General features: G+C 35.7%; 1 protein-coding gene across 3 annotated transcripts in view; it reads right to left on the reverse strand.

The window, feature by feature from the left end:
• AFG1L (AFG1 like ATPase) overlaps positions 1 to 18,753 on the reverse strand; it is a 74,115-nt gene that overhangs the window by 41,921 nt on the left and 13,441 nt on the right. For 2 of the 3 annotated variants that reach the window (XR_014227688.1, XM_082307080.1), the window contains exons 3-7: positions 12,064 to 12,115; positions 11,317 to 11,418; positions 9,723 to 9,853; positions 4,211 to 4,310; positions 1,179 to 1,237 (exon numbers count right to left, since the gene is read on the reverse strand). Coding sequence is in view for 2 of the 3 variants with exons in the window: in XM_082307080.1 (XP_082163206.1) it covers positions 1,179 to 1,237; positions 4,211 to 4,310; positions 9,723 to 9,853; positions 11,317 to 11,418; positions 12,064 to 12,115 (444 nt within the window). In the remaining variant the exon portion in view is untranslated. The remainder of the gene's footprint in view (positions 1 to 1,178; positions 1,238 to 4,210; positions 4,311 to 9,722; positions 9,854 to 11,316; positions 11,419 to 12,063; positions 12,116 to 18,753) is intronic. The other variant, XM_082307081.1, reaches the window with a different exon arrangement.

Raw genomic sequence — 18,753 nt, forward strand, 5'->3', positions numbered from 1 at the left:
TTTCACTGGTAACCTCCCTGACTATACACAGCCATTCTGAGATACACAGGAGTGCCACATTGATGTCAATGGCATACTAACTTTGAAACCTGGTAATTGCTCAAATGTCAACATTAGATGGGATCTTCAAAAGGTGCTTAGGCAATTAAGCAATCTTACGATTCCAAAATGCCCCACTGAAAACCCAAGGCACTGTCAACTGCTTTACTGCTGACCACCTTAAAAGAAACATCCAACCAATGTATCTATTCAGCAATTCCAAGTTTCTTCTCACTAAGCCAAACCTACTCTAAATTCTACTTTACCTTTCTTTTATCTTAGATATTGAAATAGTTAACATTATTTATGTATTTATGCTAGTCATACTTTGTGAGGTAGGGAAGTGCTGTTATTTCTATTTCATGTCATGTCAATCCAGGCGTAGCAGGACACGGGAGCTGTATGCTAGCCCTCAATAACGTAACAATACAATCAGAGCTTGTGAATTAAAAGTATCTGCAACTTGCCCAGAACTTAAAAAGCGTGACTTCAGCATATGCTCTTTTTAACAGCTAAATAAGCACTGATTGTATTATTCACATCGAGAAAGGATGCTCCGTTTTTTAATCTAAATGAAGCAATTATAGTTTATGGCCTGCCACACCACAACATGCAGGCTCCAGGAAGCTTGCCTCAGAACTGCTCCTTGTTGAACATTACGTGTAGCCTCACAATACCCATTCAGGAAACTACTTACACACGAGGAAGATCCCCCCAGAAACAAGGTAATTGAGGGGTACATACTGAACACTACTTTCCTTACACCAAAGGAACACCAAGTTTTTGTAGCATAATAAATGTAAGATGTCCACAAGTACAACACAGTGTAACTGTTAGAGGAATACTGTGTTACACGGCACATACACACCAGTAAGAAAAGTCCTATTCAAACAAACCAATTCTGCCACCTTAGTCAAAAAGGTAACTTTTTGTCATACTAAAAGTGTCCAGCTTTCAAGACATGTTAATTCTAGAGAGGAAGAGCTCCTTTTTGCCTTAGCTTCAATTATTTTTGCCCCAAACAGTTAAAGCATATACATCTTATCCGGAAACTAGTATCAAAGCAATTCTCTACAAATCTCTAATTTATTAATACAGCAGATGAAATTGAAAAGCATTTAACAAGTGACTCTCCTTACCTTCAGCACAGCAATGAATGGTACAAAATTAGCTCTCTGAAGACCATTTTTATAGAGATCTGAAAGAAAGGAAATCAGTACCATTTTGCTACTTAGTCTTAATAACAATGTCAGCTTGCCTTTTAGTCTGGCAAATAAAACTCAGTGTTACTAGAGAGAGGAAGAACAAAAGGCGGAAAAGGAGAGCTGAAATTGATTTCTCTTCTTTTGCTGTATGAAAATTCAATACATTCTTAAGGAAGAAAGGAACATCCTGAGAAAGTCGGGAAAAGGCAGGGAGTAAAAGATGACTTAAATCTCTAACAACATGTGACTGATTTTAGCAGAAGAAATAAGACCAGCATCTGTTTTAAAGTAAGGATATAAAAAAGGATTTGTAATGCTAGGTATACATTGGTATGATGATAAGGCCAAAACTACGTAACTGCTGAGTCCCAAGTATTTGGCAGAGGGGAAAAACCCAATGTAAACTAAAAACACGCTATTCGAGTTTACAAAGTTAGTATTATTCTTATTCAGTGTACTGTGGTACACTTCATCTTCTAGCAATTCTATCAGGTACACTCCCTTTTCCAAAGCCAGAAAAAGGGTCATCCCTAAGGAAAAAAAAAAAAAGAAAAAAAAGAAAGGAAAATAAAATTAAATTAATATGTAAACTTACACAAAGTTACTAAAAATACAACTGAATTTAAAAAAATATTAGCATGTTATGTAACAAAAGGCATTCAAAGAAAAGACAAATTATAAAAACAAATGGCAAAGCAGCATTTTATATCTTATTTATCTCCACATTTTATGCAGCATAAAGTTCTCTTCTCTGGAAACTATCCAACTGCCCAACATGGTCATTGAAAATGTTATCACTTACACTGTATGATAGGCTGCTCTTTTTCATTAATATTACGAAGCCTTATAAAAAGGCAGTACAGCACCTACAACCAACAGGAGGAATAAATAAGAGAATACAAACACCTGACTGAGACTTCACCAAAATTCCCCACGAAGACCATGCCAGGTTATTAATAACACCTATATTCCCCATAATGTCTGAAGGCTACAACTAAGCTGAAGCTTTTGTGCTCTACCAACACCTCATGATGGACAGAAGATACAGTACACGAGAAACCAACTGGACACCTACAAAATGGTTTTCACAAAATTGGATACGTACACAGAAACATTTAGGAAAATTATCAGTAAAGGTGATTTCACACCCTAATTACTAACAAAGTTGCATGAAGCCATGTATCATTCTCATTCATAACTGCAAATCATGATAGCTATACATTTGTTAAAACAGCAACCGATTGTATATTTACTTGCAAGAATTAGTGAACATGTAACAGTACTATAAGACAGCTACTTCTGTTAGTTCTTCTAGTTAATAAGGCTGTGAGTTTTGTGTTATGTCTCTGAGAGGATGAGAAAAAACAAACAGTAATTTTGGTGGAGAAAGGAAGCCAGGATTCCTCAAACACTGCACCTCAGTATTTCCCCTCATTCCCCTGGGGCAGAAGTTTAACATGATTAAGCATATCACTAACGGTCAGCAGCTGGGTACATCTGCTCTCTAATGAAAAAGCTGCTTTTCCCCTTTGTATCCACAATAAATGAATCTCTCAATTCAGTCATAAACCTTGATGCAGCACACTACACTAACTCAACCCTCCTTCCTGCAGGAGGATTTCAGACACACACCGTGAGCATGCAGGAGTAGTGAGAAGGGAAGAAGAGACAGGCATTGACCAACATCTGGGCTGCAACATAGCTGAATTCTGGAGACGCCGTCCTTGACACTCTCTGTTGGGTAGCTAGCACAAGTGGATGTCTTTCAGGTTGACGCGGTGACTTAATACGTATTAAAAAAGCCCTTACAACGATAATGGCCACATATTGACATCTCAGTTTAAGATGTGGGATACAATACCCAAGTTATGATGAAAATCTCTCCTGAAATTAATCTCTCTACTGAAGAGCAGTGCTTCAAAAAACGCACGGATGGTTCCCAACTGAGTAAGGCACCAGCATCCAGTTTATCTGTAGTTAGCCCAACTACCGTAGTTATGATTTCATCTTGTTTGCTCAAACAAGGAAAATAAACCAGTGGGAAATGACTTCCCCCTCTAGTAAAAACATTTGAATGGGTTTTTTTGTTTTTTTGTTTTGTTTTGTTTTTTTTTTTTTAAGATAAAGTGCATTGTAAATCTTCAGTGATTCTCTTTTACTCAATTACTTTTGGTAGAAAAATTAACTGGTAGTTACAGTTAATACCATAACTCTTCAGTATTTTTTGCAAACATTTGAAATTAATCCATCTAAAGTGTCATAAAAGTTGCATAGAAATTATGCATTATGCTAAATGCTAATGCTAAACTATAACAAAAATTTTTCTCCTCTACAAAAAATTACAATTACTGCTTGGTTAAAACTCATACAGATTTGGGAACTTTGTAGAAGGATTTACGTAGCTAGTCACTCTCTAAAAATATTGTTAGAAATGGAAACAACTCTCCACTGTAGTAATTCCCAACGAGTGACCTCAAACCAGGCTGTCTGAATGGCATCTTGATAAGGGGCTCTCCTTTGAGCTGGTGGATCAAGTCTGCAAGTTTCCAAGTTAGAAAATGGGAAGGAATGTACTCTCATTTCCCCTCTCTTCTGCAGAATATGATCTTTTCCTGTGCTGGAATACATCCAAAACAGAGGCAATATTTGACTCCTCCTCAACTCCCCTGTACCCAAATACCCTCCCACTGGTTTGGATAGAGTAGAGAAGATCAGAAAATACAGAATTATTTGGGGGGAAGTGGAGGGAGGAACACTTTGAGTTTGAGAGAAGAGAGGAGTAAGACTTAGTGAAAAACCTTTCTTCCTTAAGAACACAAAAAACCCCGAACAAATTGGAATATCTCAGATTCTTGAAGACTTGAGAGTTTATTACTATTAAATACTATATGATTTTAATACAATTGTTTTGTAAGATACTGAGATTCATTGTATTTGGATAATACTAGTAGCATGTTTGTTTTTACCTTCTGGCGGCCTGTTAGATGTTGCCACAACGACAACCCCATTTTGGAACAGATTTTCAAAAAGCTGCTTCAGAATCATGGCATCAGCAATGTCAGTGACCTGTAGAAGACAACACATTTGTTTTATCTTGCTTTCAGCTTCTGCTGCAATAGATCTGCAAGTGGCTTTGTAGCTAGGAAAAATGCTTGTTAGTGAAAGCCTTGGAGAAAGATTCTAATTATTGCTTGGTGAGAAAAAAATAAAAGGGATAATTAATAAGCAGTGAATGTACCACGGTCTTTCAAAACTTCCCCACTCTCTATTGCGGAACTCCACCATTTCTTTACCAATTGCTAAATGATTCCATGTTAACTTCTATTCTAAAACTACAGGTGGGAGACACAGAAAACAGACCTAAACATTTAAGAGGCTTAATTAATTTGAAACAACATGAAAAAACAGAAGACAGAAAGAAAATACACACCGGCTGTTTTACATTTCTATTACCTTTGAGGCAAAGGTTTGCAGAGGTGAATTTAAATGGTCATGGGACTTCAGAAATAAAGACAAGTAGCCAACTATACATAATCAGCTGCTGTTGAAAATAGAATGATATGACATAGATACTATTGTGTGATTGTTGCAAAAAAACAATTCAACAGATGGCCCATCACAAAAATAAGCAATTTCATTGTTCTTTTTAAGTGCCTTCTATTACTGTCCATGAATAATCAAAAGGCACGGCAGTCACTTCCAGCACAGTCAGCCTCTTCTAACCTTCAGGCACAAAACACGAATAAAAAACAAAAATGGGTGGGACAAGTGATGGGGGGGGAAACTAAAAAATAAGCCATAAAGTAAAATTTTTTTACATATCTAAGTTTAGCTTAACAAACTTGCTTTACAGTACCAAGAAATAAAAGCAAACAGAAACCACTCTGTACAAATGAAAAAAATGTAGTTTTTTTTCTGAAAAAAAGCCCATTGTTACAACAGCAGTTTATATTTTACAGGAGTTCACCAATCCTAATAAGTAAAACATCTTTATTATCATAACACTTGTTTCTCCTGCATTCCCTTTGATTATTATATAGACACTTGTTGCATTTTGACTTACCAAAACAGACCCAAATTCTGAGGAAATAAAAAAGCAGCGGTATGCTGAGGGTTATATGTACCATTACACAACAGACTGACAAATTGCTATGGTTTCACCAGTCTGGACGTGCATGTTGTGATAGTAATACATCTACAGAAAGACTTTAACCAGTATAATTTTTTTCCCTACTCCATGACCAGCCCCCACCCCCTATTATCCCCTCATTTCTAAATTACCTTTCTGGGCAGCAAAAAAATTTAATTCTACATTAGAGACAGTAAAAGACTTAGGTTACATTTCTGACAGCTAGTTTGGAAGCAATAATGTTCATAAGGAACCATATATAAACACCAGTTTCCTTCTTCCAAAGATTTCTTCTAATTGGTTCTATGGAATGCATTCGTATGGAAATTTTTTTTCCTTTTTCAAAAACAAACTTTTACACAATCAGTAACACACCCCTCAGATTTGTACATCCCTGATCACTAAGAACCGATATTCCAAAAAGCATGTAGTAATTCACTATTGTGCTATATGTCTAATTTATCTGCTTATACACCCACCTATTGATAATTTATTTCTGCTGAATACTAAAATTTAGGACCTTTCCCTGTTCCTAAAAAACAAGACACACAAGGAATACTGATTTTAGGGGCAACTGTATTTCTTGTATCACAAAGCAAACCTAATAGTCAAGTTTTAAAAATGTATTATATCAATAATTTTGTTACAAACTTTGTTGTTTAAAAATACTATAAGGCATGCTACCTTTAGAAAACAGGGAGGGAAAGAATATTAATGCTCACATAAAAGAAAACAATTAGTAACATTCTCTTATTAATGATAACTGTTATTTGATGTGGAATTCTGATGTTTTCAACTCCATTACAAAAACAATAACTCTTGAAAGTTCTGTCAAAAAGCAAAAGCCTGTTTGAGAATTGGGATGCAAATACAAGCTCTTTTTATCTAATACAGCCTGGGAAACACAGAAAATTTCTACAAGGTAAAGCAGGTAGAAGACAGTAACTAAAGCACTGTCATTTCTCATGTTTTTTTACTATATCCAGCATTCATTGCAATAGTGAACAAAAGCAAAGGCTACAAATTACCAATAAAGAGAGCCTGCTAATGGAGAGAATGGAGAAATTTCATTAGCATTTAAGAGAAAAGATTTTTATGACCTAGTGCTGCTTTCCATTATGACTCACGTAAAAAAAAAAAAAAAGAAAAAAGAAAAAACACTAGACTAATAGTTAATTTACATGTGTAAGTGCCTGAGACTCAGTCATCCACTGATTGGTACAGTTCTACGTAATGAATGACAAACATAAGCATGTATTATCAGTAATTAGTATTAGCACAAAAATAAGAGCCTAATTTTTATTAGAGGCTTTTAATAGCATGCAGGTTAGTAAAAACTCACTAAATTGTAGTTTGCTTTAAATCCAAGTGGTACCAATGGTATCTACAAAGACTCACGCTGTATGATCATCCAGCTTATGAAGAAGTAGGGATTCTGTCTTCATTACCAATACTAACTAACATAGGTTACAGTCACACGCCAAAATTAGAGCTTCTAATTACCTGAGTGTAGTTACTTGACTGCTAAACAATAACTAGTCTTTTTTTTTTTTTATTGGCCAACCTCTGTGTTCTGAAACACCAAAATTATAATTACAAATGGCTTAATTCTAGGGTTTTTCCTCAAAATGAGGACACATTTTTAGAACGGCTTAAGACTTTCATGATTTAAAAAAAAAACAAACCAAAACAAAAACAAAAAACCAAAAAAAACCCCACTTTACTATTTACAGTAAACTGCATGACAAAGATCAGTAAGAAGCAGCAACTCTTTAGCAACCCCAGAGCGTACGGCTCAGGCAAACGCTGACAAAAAATCTGCTTCAGAATGGACAAACTCAGAAGCTCAGTGCCACCACTAAGGTCCTGGCTATCACACAGTATTTGCAAAAAGAAACATTTAAGACACAGTAATTACTTTTTTTTAATACGACAATGTTTTGGAACACACAAAACTACTTTTAAATGTACTGAAATATTTTTCTACATTAATTAGTCAACTCTCCACCTGTTTGACAGTTCTCTGGGCTTTGCAAGAAGATTCACTTCAGAGTATTTCTGTTTTGCTTTAGCCCACTGTCAAAGAGGAATGTGCAACCTCAGCAATGCTTCTGTCTTTTGAAGTTCTGCATTTGGTTTCCTCTGAAATATGAGCATTAACAATACTTTTTGCTGTTCCTGTTACAATATCACTCATCCGTGTGTCTCATCTTAAGACAAATAAATAAATAATTTCAGCTTATTCTCCTTTTTTTCCAACAGGTATTTGAAAGCAACCTGAAGTGTTTCAACCAAATGTCAACAGTTTTCTGATGTTTCCTCCACACACAAGTAGTATAGACCCAACTTGACTTTCTATCTGTCAAAACAGGCAGCAGTTTTGTCTACAAGTCAGAGCAGTATGTTCTGAGTCTCCAACTCTTTCCAGTTTCATTTTAATCTAGCAATTCTTTAAATATGAGTGAATCAGATTGCAGTGAAATCTAGCCATTATCTCTACTGGGGAAATGAGCTGCAAACATCCTGAATTAGACATGGCTCCTTATTATCAATGTTAATTGTGTCACCATGTGAGCTGCTCTTCCAGTCACTGCACTACTTTATGACTATTTAAGCAAGTTTCTTGTCCCAAATTCAGTGCCTTCTGCAACATTTCAGAAAGCTGGGACTCCTCTTCAGTAGGCAAAGCCTGAGTAGCCTTCCATGCTACAGAAAATCAGCCAAGAAATCCAGCTGTTTAGAAATCTGTGAATTTAGAATATTAGTACACCCAGAACAAGTACATTTTTAAAATTCACATAAGAATGCAAAGTCTTAGATATGCATTTTAAAGCATAGTTCTTGTATTACGTTCCCAACTGTGACTCGCCAACAAAAAAAGGTGATTTTTACAACTGAAGTGATTGATGTATCTCAAGCAAGTCAGCAGGGGGAGTAGGCAATCAATTTGGAAACAAAAAATACCAGTTTCTCCCCTTAAAATCTGAGAACATGACAGACAGTCTGGGAACACAGCAACACCAGGATATGAAAGCAGCGGGCATTTATACAGAAAAGCAGGTATTTACACTAATACGTGGTACAGCAACGATGTCTCTTTCTACCATTTGAGCATTTGATGTCCTAGCAGTTAACACTCCTCCCTGCCCTCTCCAAACCATCCCATTTCTTCACAGTGTAAATACAACTGTCTCTCTATTTAGATTTTATACGGAAAGTTTTGGAAGCCCAGCATTCATATTCACTAGATAAAGCGCAATTTAAATGATCAAACAGCAGCAATTGCAATGACCCCACACATTCTGTAACCATAAATCAAAGGACTACCCCTCGTCAAAAAAAGCAAGAGTAACTTCGAAGCAAGAATACCTACTACTTTACACCTACAAAAATCCCCTTCACGGGAACTGATCATAAACTGGTTATTTTCTCAGGTGCACAGGCTTGTAAAATAATAGCTAGGAGATAGAAATTGCTCTATCCATTTCAATAACATATTAATCTAAGAGCATAACACGATTCACAATTAATAGATGATTCTTTTACTATTGGTGATTTGAGAACTAACACAGATATGTTCTTATCTTGCTCTGCATTTTCTCTCTGAATTAAAAAAATCTCAGCTGATTAGAGCTGCCAAATACCTCTAGCTTCTCTCCTAAAATTTTTTATAAAGCAATTCTACACTTAAATTTGTGACATGCCCTTAAAACAAAATTCACAAGCTGCGTAAAACAATTTAAAACAACCAAGTTAGCTTTGACAAAGATCATTTTATGAGTTTAGTTTTAATTTTCACATTTAATTCAATAAAAGTTTCTTAAAATGTTAGTTATGTTGATACAATCTGGCATTGCCATGCCAAAGGCTCCAGTGACTCTAGGAAAGAATTTAGGTTGAATTTGACATGTTATTTTCATGTCCTTAATCACACTGAGACGATTTTGTTGCATTATATGAACTACAGCAAAGACCAGGCATGCCAAGCAACTATCAGGCAACTACTCTCCTGGGCACTGTACAGACTCAGTAGAGGATGACAGTCCCTGCCCTGAAGTACTCCTGAGCCTCTCACCAAACTCTAAATCCCCCTTGTATGACCAGTAACTAGACTGGTAAACAAAAGCACTATAAGAGGACTTACATCGCCAACTTGCATCTTCTCTCCTGGGAAAAAAATGCCCACCATCTTCAAAACTGTGAAGAGACTTCTACTCTTCAACTTCTACAGTTCACTACGGGCCAGTGATTCAAATATTATATTAGCAGTAACAACTGTCATATTTTAAGATTACAAGTAATTTTATGACGTTTCCCTTGAAGCGGGGGAGTAATCTCTGACTTCTTACCTGAAATTCATCAAAACATAAGAGAGCAGCCTCTTCACTTATTTCCTCTGCTACTGGTGCAATTGGGTCATATGATTTGGCCATAAATCCTGCCTTTCTTTTTGGCAAGCTCTGCTTAAGGCGATGTATTCCTGAGTTGATAAAAGAGAAAAGAGCAAATATTTCTCACTTCTTTTTCTAAGATAGGGAGAACAAAATTATTTAGCTACCAAATAAAAAGTAACCCAGTCCAGTAAAAATAAGAAAGCTTCAGATTTAGTCCAATTTCAAGAGGGCAAAACAGTTTTCAACCACATCCAAGCAACTACTAAAAGCTCACAGATTCTGCGATTCGTATTTTGTTGTTTAAAAATCTGTAAAACAAAAATCAAAGAACCCTTGAATGATATGCACCTATACTTTATCTTTTAAAAACTGATATAAATTAGTTTTTTCTTGCTCCAGTTCATGACCTTAGTTTCAGTTTCATTTTGTAATTTGGCATTTTCTGTCTTAATCATCGGTCTGAGTATGAAAAACCCTTACAGTGTTTACAAATCAATGGCACAGCTCTGTGCATTGCATGCTCCGAAGGTATACTTAGAATGCATTTAGTTAAAAGAACTCAGACACAGCAACACAGTTATATTTTAAAATGTAAAGATGATGATACTGGCACAGAGTAAGATTATTACATCCACACTTTACTGTCTCATGGATTGTATTCCATCTGACTATAAACAAACAGTTGGACTCGAAGATCTTATGGGTCTTTTCCAACCTTATCGATTCTATGATTCTATGAAAAAAAAAGATCCTGCAGTAAGAAGCTACCTTTGTTAAGATTAAGCACAAGTGACAAGAAATGGAACCAGAAAATCTCAACAGTGACCCAACGATGATAGAAAGGAAGGCACTAAAAGTGGCAGAAGTTGTTTACACCAATGAAAGCTTCCCAAGAAAAATGCAACTGTCAAAATACTTGTAAATTACAGCATTATTTAACAATTTCACAGTATTTTAAGGTCACAGAATTTAGAAACAGAAGAAAATTTTAAAATACCTAAAACAGTATCTCTGTCAAAACAAAGTGCCTTATTCACCCTGTTAGAAAATTTTCTGAAACTCAGGATGAACTTCCTTCTGTTATTTTTTCCTCTAGATTACTCAAACTGTTACTAAGTTTGCCAACCTGAACAGTTCTCATTCTCCTTGGCATTTATACCTGATTTAGTTGTTGCTTATTCAAAATGCAGACCGAATTTAACCTTTACTGTTTCAGTTTTAGTAATTGCCTTCTTCAGATTGCAAGCAAGCTAACTGGTAACTGGAGAACATTTAGTTAAGGATTTAATCCTAAATATACACCTAAGTTTTCTATACAATCAGGTATACAGAGTCTTTGAGAAAAGATACTTGAGAAATAATATGCAATTAATATCTACTCTGGTATGACAGACAGTGCTAAAATCCTTTAAATTCTCTCCCATTTTTTACTTCTTTTCCTTAAATACTTAAATAAAGTTATGCTGATTAATATGAATATGAGAATGAGACAGACTTTATAGATATCGTATTTAATAAAATTCTTGTAAATACCTGGGTCTGCACTTACTCTGGTGTACATCTAGCATGAAGCCATGAAAATGGACTCTCTTTTTCCTTTCTACTTCTAAGTGAGAATAGAACATGTCCATCACCATTGTCTTTCCTGTGCCTTCAAATAAAAAACAAAAAAAACCCCACCCAACAGGTAGTTAATTTAAGAACATTGTATGTAAGTATGTACTGATTATAATAATGATTGTTCATTAGCTTTGAACTAATGAAACTATACTCTTCCACAGAATAAGTATAAGACCAGACTGTTTGTGAAGAACAGTTATAGTTTCTGTTCAAAAACTTGGAACAATTGCATTTTTATTTTTGTTTTAAAATTTTGATCCATACAGAGATGGCCCAAAGGTTGCACAAATGGCTCCATATGCAGGCAGAAAACATCCTTAGCATTTCCTTCTGAAAAACCAAGTATGTTTTCATGCTGCACTGTTGCAATCAGAATATATAAATTCTTGCTGTGGCCCCCTCAATTACTTCCCAAATTCTTAAATTGCATTCTTAAATACTAGTGAGCGGGTAACACTGAAAAAAAACTACACATGGTAATGTAGTCCAATCCAACAACTTCCAGAATTCAGAGTGTATTTTTATTAAATAACACCATAACATAGAAGAAAACTAATCCTCGAAAATTCATTAAAGCAATAATGCTACATAAACATAAAGCTTTTAAACACTTCAGAATTTGAATAAACATGCATTTAGAGAGAATTCCATTGGAATGGATGCAACTGAAACTTACCAACATCTCCATAGACATAAAGACCTTTTGGAGGTTTGTTTTTTGCAAAGAGCTGCAAATCAAGAGAAAAGGAATAAATATGAATATGGGGTAAAATAAAAGCAAGCACATTGCTGTGGTAAAGTAAGAAAGTAGCTACACTTAACCACCAAATTAGCACTAGCTAGCAAAGTGTAACCTTGAATAAATCATTAACTCAAAATTGGTAAGCAATCTTAATGTTGTATTTGTGCGAATTCTATAAAAGAAGCCAAACACACATAGAGGGCTTGGGGTTTTTTTTGTAGATCATTGTGAAAATATCCCCATCTCCAGTCCTAGCACACATGCCGTTTTACCAGAACGCATACAAAATGAATAAATGTTTCCCAATCCATCATCATCAAACAAATCCTTTTCCTCATTAGACCATTTGAACAAACAGTCCCAGGAAAAAGGATATAAAATTAAGCAGTGCTGTAGTATTCACAGATATATGCACTATATACCTATTAAAGCAGCTCTGCTTAAGATATAAACCATTAGGATTTAGAAAATCAGTATTGCAAAGCCAGTGAGCATTGTAGGTCCCCTTTCTCTCCACTTTGAATCTTAAACGCAGAATCATCTCTGGTTTAAACATGATTAAAATCAACGGAGTCACAGTAAAAATATGTACCTATATACATGTGCATGTGTGCGTGTATGTGCGTGCGTGTGTGTATATATATATATATCAGGTTATTTTCAAAGTATGCCTTTTATTAATCATTTTCTCAAGTGATTTATGTTTATCTTGAATGAATACGGCTTAAGAAATTTTAATCTCTTAATATTACTCAGGACATATGTTACGGCATCTGATGGTTTATTCTATTTTACTCAAATATATATTTTTATGGACAAACTTGCAATAACATCAAGACTTTCAATTTGAAACACTTCCCCCTCCTCCCTCCCAGTATTGTGCATAGCCACTTCCAAGAATAATTTTAGAAAGAAACAGTTTCTAAAAAACTCGAAGTCTTAAAATTCTCATCAAATCCATGAAATCGAATTGACATCGACAAAAACACTGCAGAAGAGTATTTGGTTATTTTAAAGTGCTTCACTTTCAGAGTTCTATAAGCTGAGCCAAAACAGAGGAAAATTAAAATTGCAACCCTGTGGTCTCATTTGGAGCTGGGTAATTGCTAAACAACTTGAATCTAAAGCACTTTTCAAAATACAGTGCCATGTTAAAGAAATGGGGGAGTCAGTAGCAAAACACTAATTAAATAGGAAAGAGAATATATGACCAAAAGGTAGACAGATAATGTCTCAGGTCTATAGTACCAGTTTATTCAGAAAATACGCAACCATAGCTCTTATATAAGACCCACTTATAGATTTAATTTAAAGTTATATTAATAAGATAATCAAAAATTTGTATCCTCAATCTGTGGCTGAACAGGGTTTCAGATGTTCTGAAACCGTTCCATTAATAGACAAGGCTGCAACTATTTGCTAGTGCTTTGAAAGCATTGCAAGACAATTTAATTGACGAACATTTTTCAGAGTGTACTTTTTAAGAGCGTGCACTCACTAAAACTACTGATGCTCAAAGTTACATAGCGAAAAAGGAGAAATGGAAAAAAATCCAAACGAGAGAGACATTCATAGGAATTTATTTTTAATTTGAGATTAACAACAGTGATTTTAACAAGACAAAAGACTATCACATTAAATTTATTACATAAAAAGGCTGTATTAATGTGAATTGCAGCTTCACAAAGAATTACATAAAGCTAGAAAAACAAATCAATGTTTTGAGTACTGCTTTACCTGTCTTTGTAAAGGTTATATAATCAGAACAGTTAGTAATGCCTACATTTTTATACCTTTTTCTTTCATTGTAAAGTGTTTATTAATTACATTTAACCGTCTTGAAGTTCATCTTTTTAGGCATATTTTATTCTCACTCCAATATTTAACATTTTTAGAAGACATGTTGCAGAAAAAGGTTTTTTTGGCTAAAGGAAACAAATATAATGGCTTGGGCTCCATAAAAGTCTCAATCAACTTCTGGTTCATTCTAAAAATGGAATTAGTTTTTTGTGAAGACAGCAATTTTTGAGTGATATCTAACTGCTTTGGGAAAAAAAAAAAAAAAAAAAAGATGGATATTGTGGCAGATCTGAACACATTTGCTGAAGCTGATCATCTCTAAAAGCAAATCAAATGCCAGAAAAACTCTTATCCTCTCTGAGCAACTGAATATGTTTGTAGGAAATGTTTTACTTCCAGACAAAATTGTCTTTCATATACTTCTGCCAGAAGTTACACTATCACCACTTTTAGGATACTCACTTCCACAATCCTGTCAGGTATTGTATAACACTAAGAATTTACTTTTATATTTTGCGGGAGTTTATTAATATACATTTTATTAAAGAAAAAGTAAACTCAACCAGTAGACTTTTAATACTGAAACTCAGACATCCTACAGGTTTCAAGCTATTCTGCATGACCATAAAATGGATTTTTTAATTATATTTTTTAATTCTTCTTATGCATCTTTTGAAGCTTGGAAGTTGTGTAAGAAAAAGAACAACTTCCACTAGGATTTCTCATAAAATCCAATCAATGCTGTTGGCTCAACTTAAGAGCACACAGCAAGCAGTCAGGAAAGGCAGAAGTATGTGGGGATGAACAAAGCAGAAGACTGATCTTGATTCTATTGAAACACACACTCCAAAAGAACAAGGAGGGGGGAGATCTAACACAGAAGATCCTCCAGGTACCCTAAAATAAGAGTGATCTTGTTTATTTCAGGGAGGGAAGGAAGAAAAGTGGGAGATGTAGGAAGACAAACTAAATGAACGAGCTTCTCCTTGCCCCTCGCTTCCATATTATCCTCAGGGGTATTTAGGGTCTCAGTACAATCATGTTCAATTGGCTGACAACAAATTTGCTTTTGCAACAATGATAAGATCTAAAGATGTTAAAGCTAATATTTAAAATGTACAAAACCAAAGATATTAAGGGACGTACAAAATTTGAGTTTGAAGAGGAGAATTTAGGAATCCTTAAACATATATTTTGAATGATCAACACATCCTTTCAAATGAGGGCATCACCACAAACGTGTCAAATCCCTTGAGTCCTCCAAGTTTCTTAATTCCTACAACATTCTTTGCAATAACTTAAGAAAGCATAACTTAAATGCTTCACCAAGTTTTCATTATCATCAGGACATGCTACAGCAGGAACCTTTTTTCCTTTTCAGTTGACTTAAAGACTTTTCTTTGAAAATCACTCATATGCTAAAGTATTTACAATTCCATGAGAAGACACACACACTGCTGTCCCCAGAGTTACAGAATTCTCTCCTCTGCTATCAAAATGTTTTACACATTCCTGTTTCAAAACTGCATGCCTTCCTTTGATTCTATCATGTCAGATTTTTCTTTTTTGTTTAAACTTCACTTTCATCAATCAATATCCTACCTCATCTAAGGAATTATATTGGTCAAAACATCACCTTCATTCTGACAACTTCCTATTCTTTCTTAAATATCTTTAATTATGTGCAACATCTTCCCACCTTCTCCCGTACTCCCTGCCTCAGACACCAGAAGCAAGCAACTCATTTCCTGGGAATATTTACACACTGATTTGAAAAACTTGTCGGTGAAAATACATGTCAGTACTAAGGTGGTTAATTAAAATATGCAAAATTCAAGAGCGAAGTCTCCAAAAAGATTTTCTTTTAAACACGAACAAAACTGCCTCTTTCTCCCACTCTTTCAGACCTCCTTTTTGGTTGCTGTTGTAGCTGCAGACATTTTCAAGGTCTTGAATGGTGTTTACTATTGTTCATACCTCTTTTCAAAACATGAAATAAGCTTAATTATGTGAGGTCAAGTAATTACTACAGCAACTCAACAACTCTTAAAATGTCCCAATTGGTATTATTTTGAAAAGCTAGAGATCTGAAATGTCTATGCAAACTCTTACAGCCTTGAACTTCAGTTCAGAGGATCTCAAAATATCTCAACATACAAGGCCATGCTTTCACCAAGTTGAAGATCAAAGTCATTGTTCAAATTTGAGTCATAATTTTGAAAAACAGAAGCCTACTTGGTTCACAGCAAAACTAATTGTTTTTTCCCCTCCAATTCATTCTAAGCTGATACCCCAAAAAACCTACATCATTAAAAAAATACATAGTTTTATTACCATAAAGGAAATGTGTCCCCCAACTACTGATTTCAGAAAGCTTTGGCCTGTAAGGTAATGCAAGTCTCTCAGATAAACACTGAAATACTTCTATTGTATCTGATATCAACATTTCTCCCCTAATCCTATTTTTACCATATTTTTAGTAAATTTTCAAAGCTATTTAGATAAAAAGTGACAAATGAAGAAAAAAACTAAAAACAAAGCAGATCATTCTTGTAATGGTTTGGAAGTGCAAGAAGTTTCTATTTCTGGAATAACTTATTTTAGAATAGGCTTCTCCAATTCTATCACAGAAGAAATCAGGCAATAAAATAAGGAATATCAGACTACAGAAGAGGCTGAAAGACAGAGGCTTCTCTCTCTCTCTCTCCCCTTCTCTCCCCCCTTTTCTTCACTGCAACCTCTCAACCACATTCTCTTAAATGACAGAGCCAGGAAAAATGAGAATACTTGAAATGCTGCACACCACTATTTTTCATTTCTAAAAAGTTACCAGTAGATTCTTTTCAACACAGGAGATTTCATACTAAAAGTAGGTTAGTCAAGTTGCTAGAAACCTCCTGAAAAAGCAGAAAGTCAATCTACAAACTACTATGTGTAACTGATTGAAGTGTTTGACTTATTTCCAAAAAGTCCTTAAGTAATTTGAAATACATCAATTTGTTTCATTTACATCTATTAAAACCCATTAAGTACAAAATGTTAAGCAAAACCAATGCCAATCGTTTTGTCATAAAACAATTGTTAACACCTATAGTATAAGGTTTATCTTTTACTTCATAGCATATTCAAAGTTACAAAGTACCAGGAGAATGCCAACAAGCTATTCACAAATACAGGATTTACCTGCGCCCTACATCATTAGTACTTCCTGGAGACGCCTTCTACTAGTTACGTGGACTACTTCCACTCATAAGCCTACACAAATCCTATTAAACCAAGGCCGATTCCAGAGAGCAGTACTCACCACCTCTTCTTGGCACGAAAAACCTTTGTTCTACTCTTCAAAACGGAATGGTCTGCAATAGAATTGCTACCCTGAAAGTCCATCATAGAAAAACATATATTTTGCTTACTTAGAAAACTCCTCAACAGATGCAGACATCTGACAAGCACATGGTGCCCCTGTCTACAGCTGGTACAGTGCTTGATGGCTATGATTCTACCAACTACATATTCACAGCTGGGACTCTTATTCTAGGGAAAGCGTTCATTAAGGATGTGGATTACAACTTTGCTGAAGCAAAACCTGGCCTGCGCTAGAATTTAAACCCTACTTTATTTGACTTCATTTTCTCTCAAAAGAAGCTCTGTTTGAATGTGACACACACACCACCACCACCCCCCGACCTGACCTCTCCCTGTAACCCTGCTCAAGCCATAACCACCAGTGGCAGCCTCGATGGATGCATTTGGCCCAAAGTGGATATGGTGGAGTCACATAACACCACAATAGCCAAGGGCTAATTGATGGCAACGCATCCACCTAACCACAGTGCTGGTCAATGTCCAACTCAAGCCAAATTTGGAAGAAACTAACATCTGCAGTCAGTATGTAGATATGACTACGAGTCAATCATCTTACCCCCATACATAGTGAGCAGCACAAGAGCCCTTTCAGCTCTCTTGCACAGCAGCAGGCTGCACACCACGATTTCCCCTTGAGTAGGGATGCCTCTCAAGGTTACTCCTCGAGGTTAAGAGAATCCTTATCGCATCAGACACTCAATAAGTGAATTGGAAATAAGCGCACTGAAACTTTGTCATCCTAGCTAAGTGACATAAAGGACTGATTGTGCATATATAATCCTTTAGACATAAACTGTTGACCAAGTCCGGGACTATGACTGGATCCAGCCGCACCTAGACTGCTCTAAGGGAAGGAGTTCAGAACACAAGGCGGCCCTCTCTGAACCTCGTGACTCAACAGCAGGGTCTCCCTAACAGTTTTGTCTGACCCTGTCCTCTACGCAGTAAATAATCAAGTGTACCTTGCCATCAAATCTTGTTAAACCACTGTTGCATTTACTATCAAACTTTGTTAAATCGCTGTTTTATATCAATAAACATATTGCTGCTTCTGTCTTATGAGTGAAGTGCATCACTCTTTCTGTGACAAATTGGCATAGTCGGTAGGATGGCAAGTAGTATCACTGATTATTTACAGAGGCATGGAGTGAATCTGAGTCCCAGCTTCTCAGAATAATGGCTCATGACAACTGGCGTACTTGGGAAGCTGTTGAAGAGCACCTAAAAGTAACTCTGGGTCACACAAAGGATGGAAAAGGGAAAGAAGTTATCTGCAAGATGCTAGGCACCTGTTTAGAAGCTGCATATCAAGAAAGGGAGAATAGAAACAGGAAGGAGCAGGACCTGGAGAAAGAAATAGAGGGTAGGAAGGCAACTGAGTTGTTACTGTCTTTAAAAACTGAACAGCTGCAGAAACAGTTATAGGAAGAAAAGGGGAAAAGACAAAAGTTGGGAGAC

The sequence above is a fragment of the Platalea leucorodia genome (assembly GCF_965183815.1).
Source record: "Platalea leucorodia genome assembly, chromosome: 3".
NCBI lineage: Eukaryota > Metazoa > Chordata > Aves > Pelecaniformes > Threskiornithidae > Platalea > Platalea leucorodia.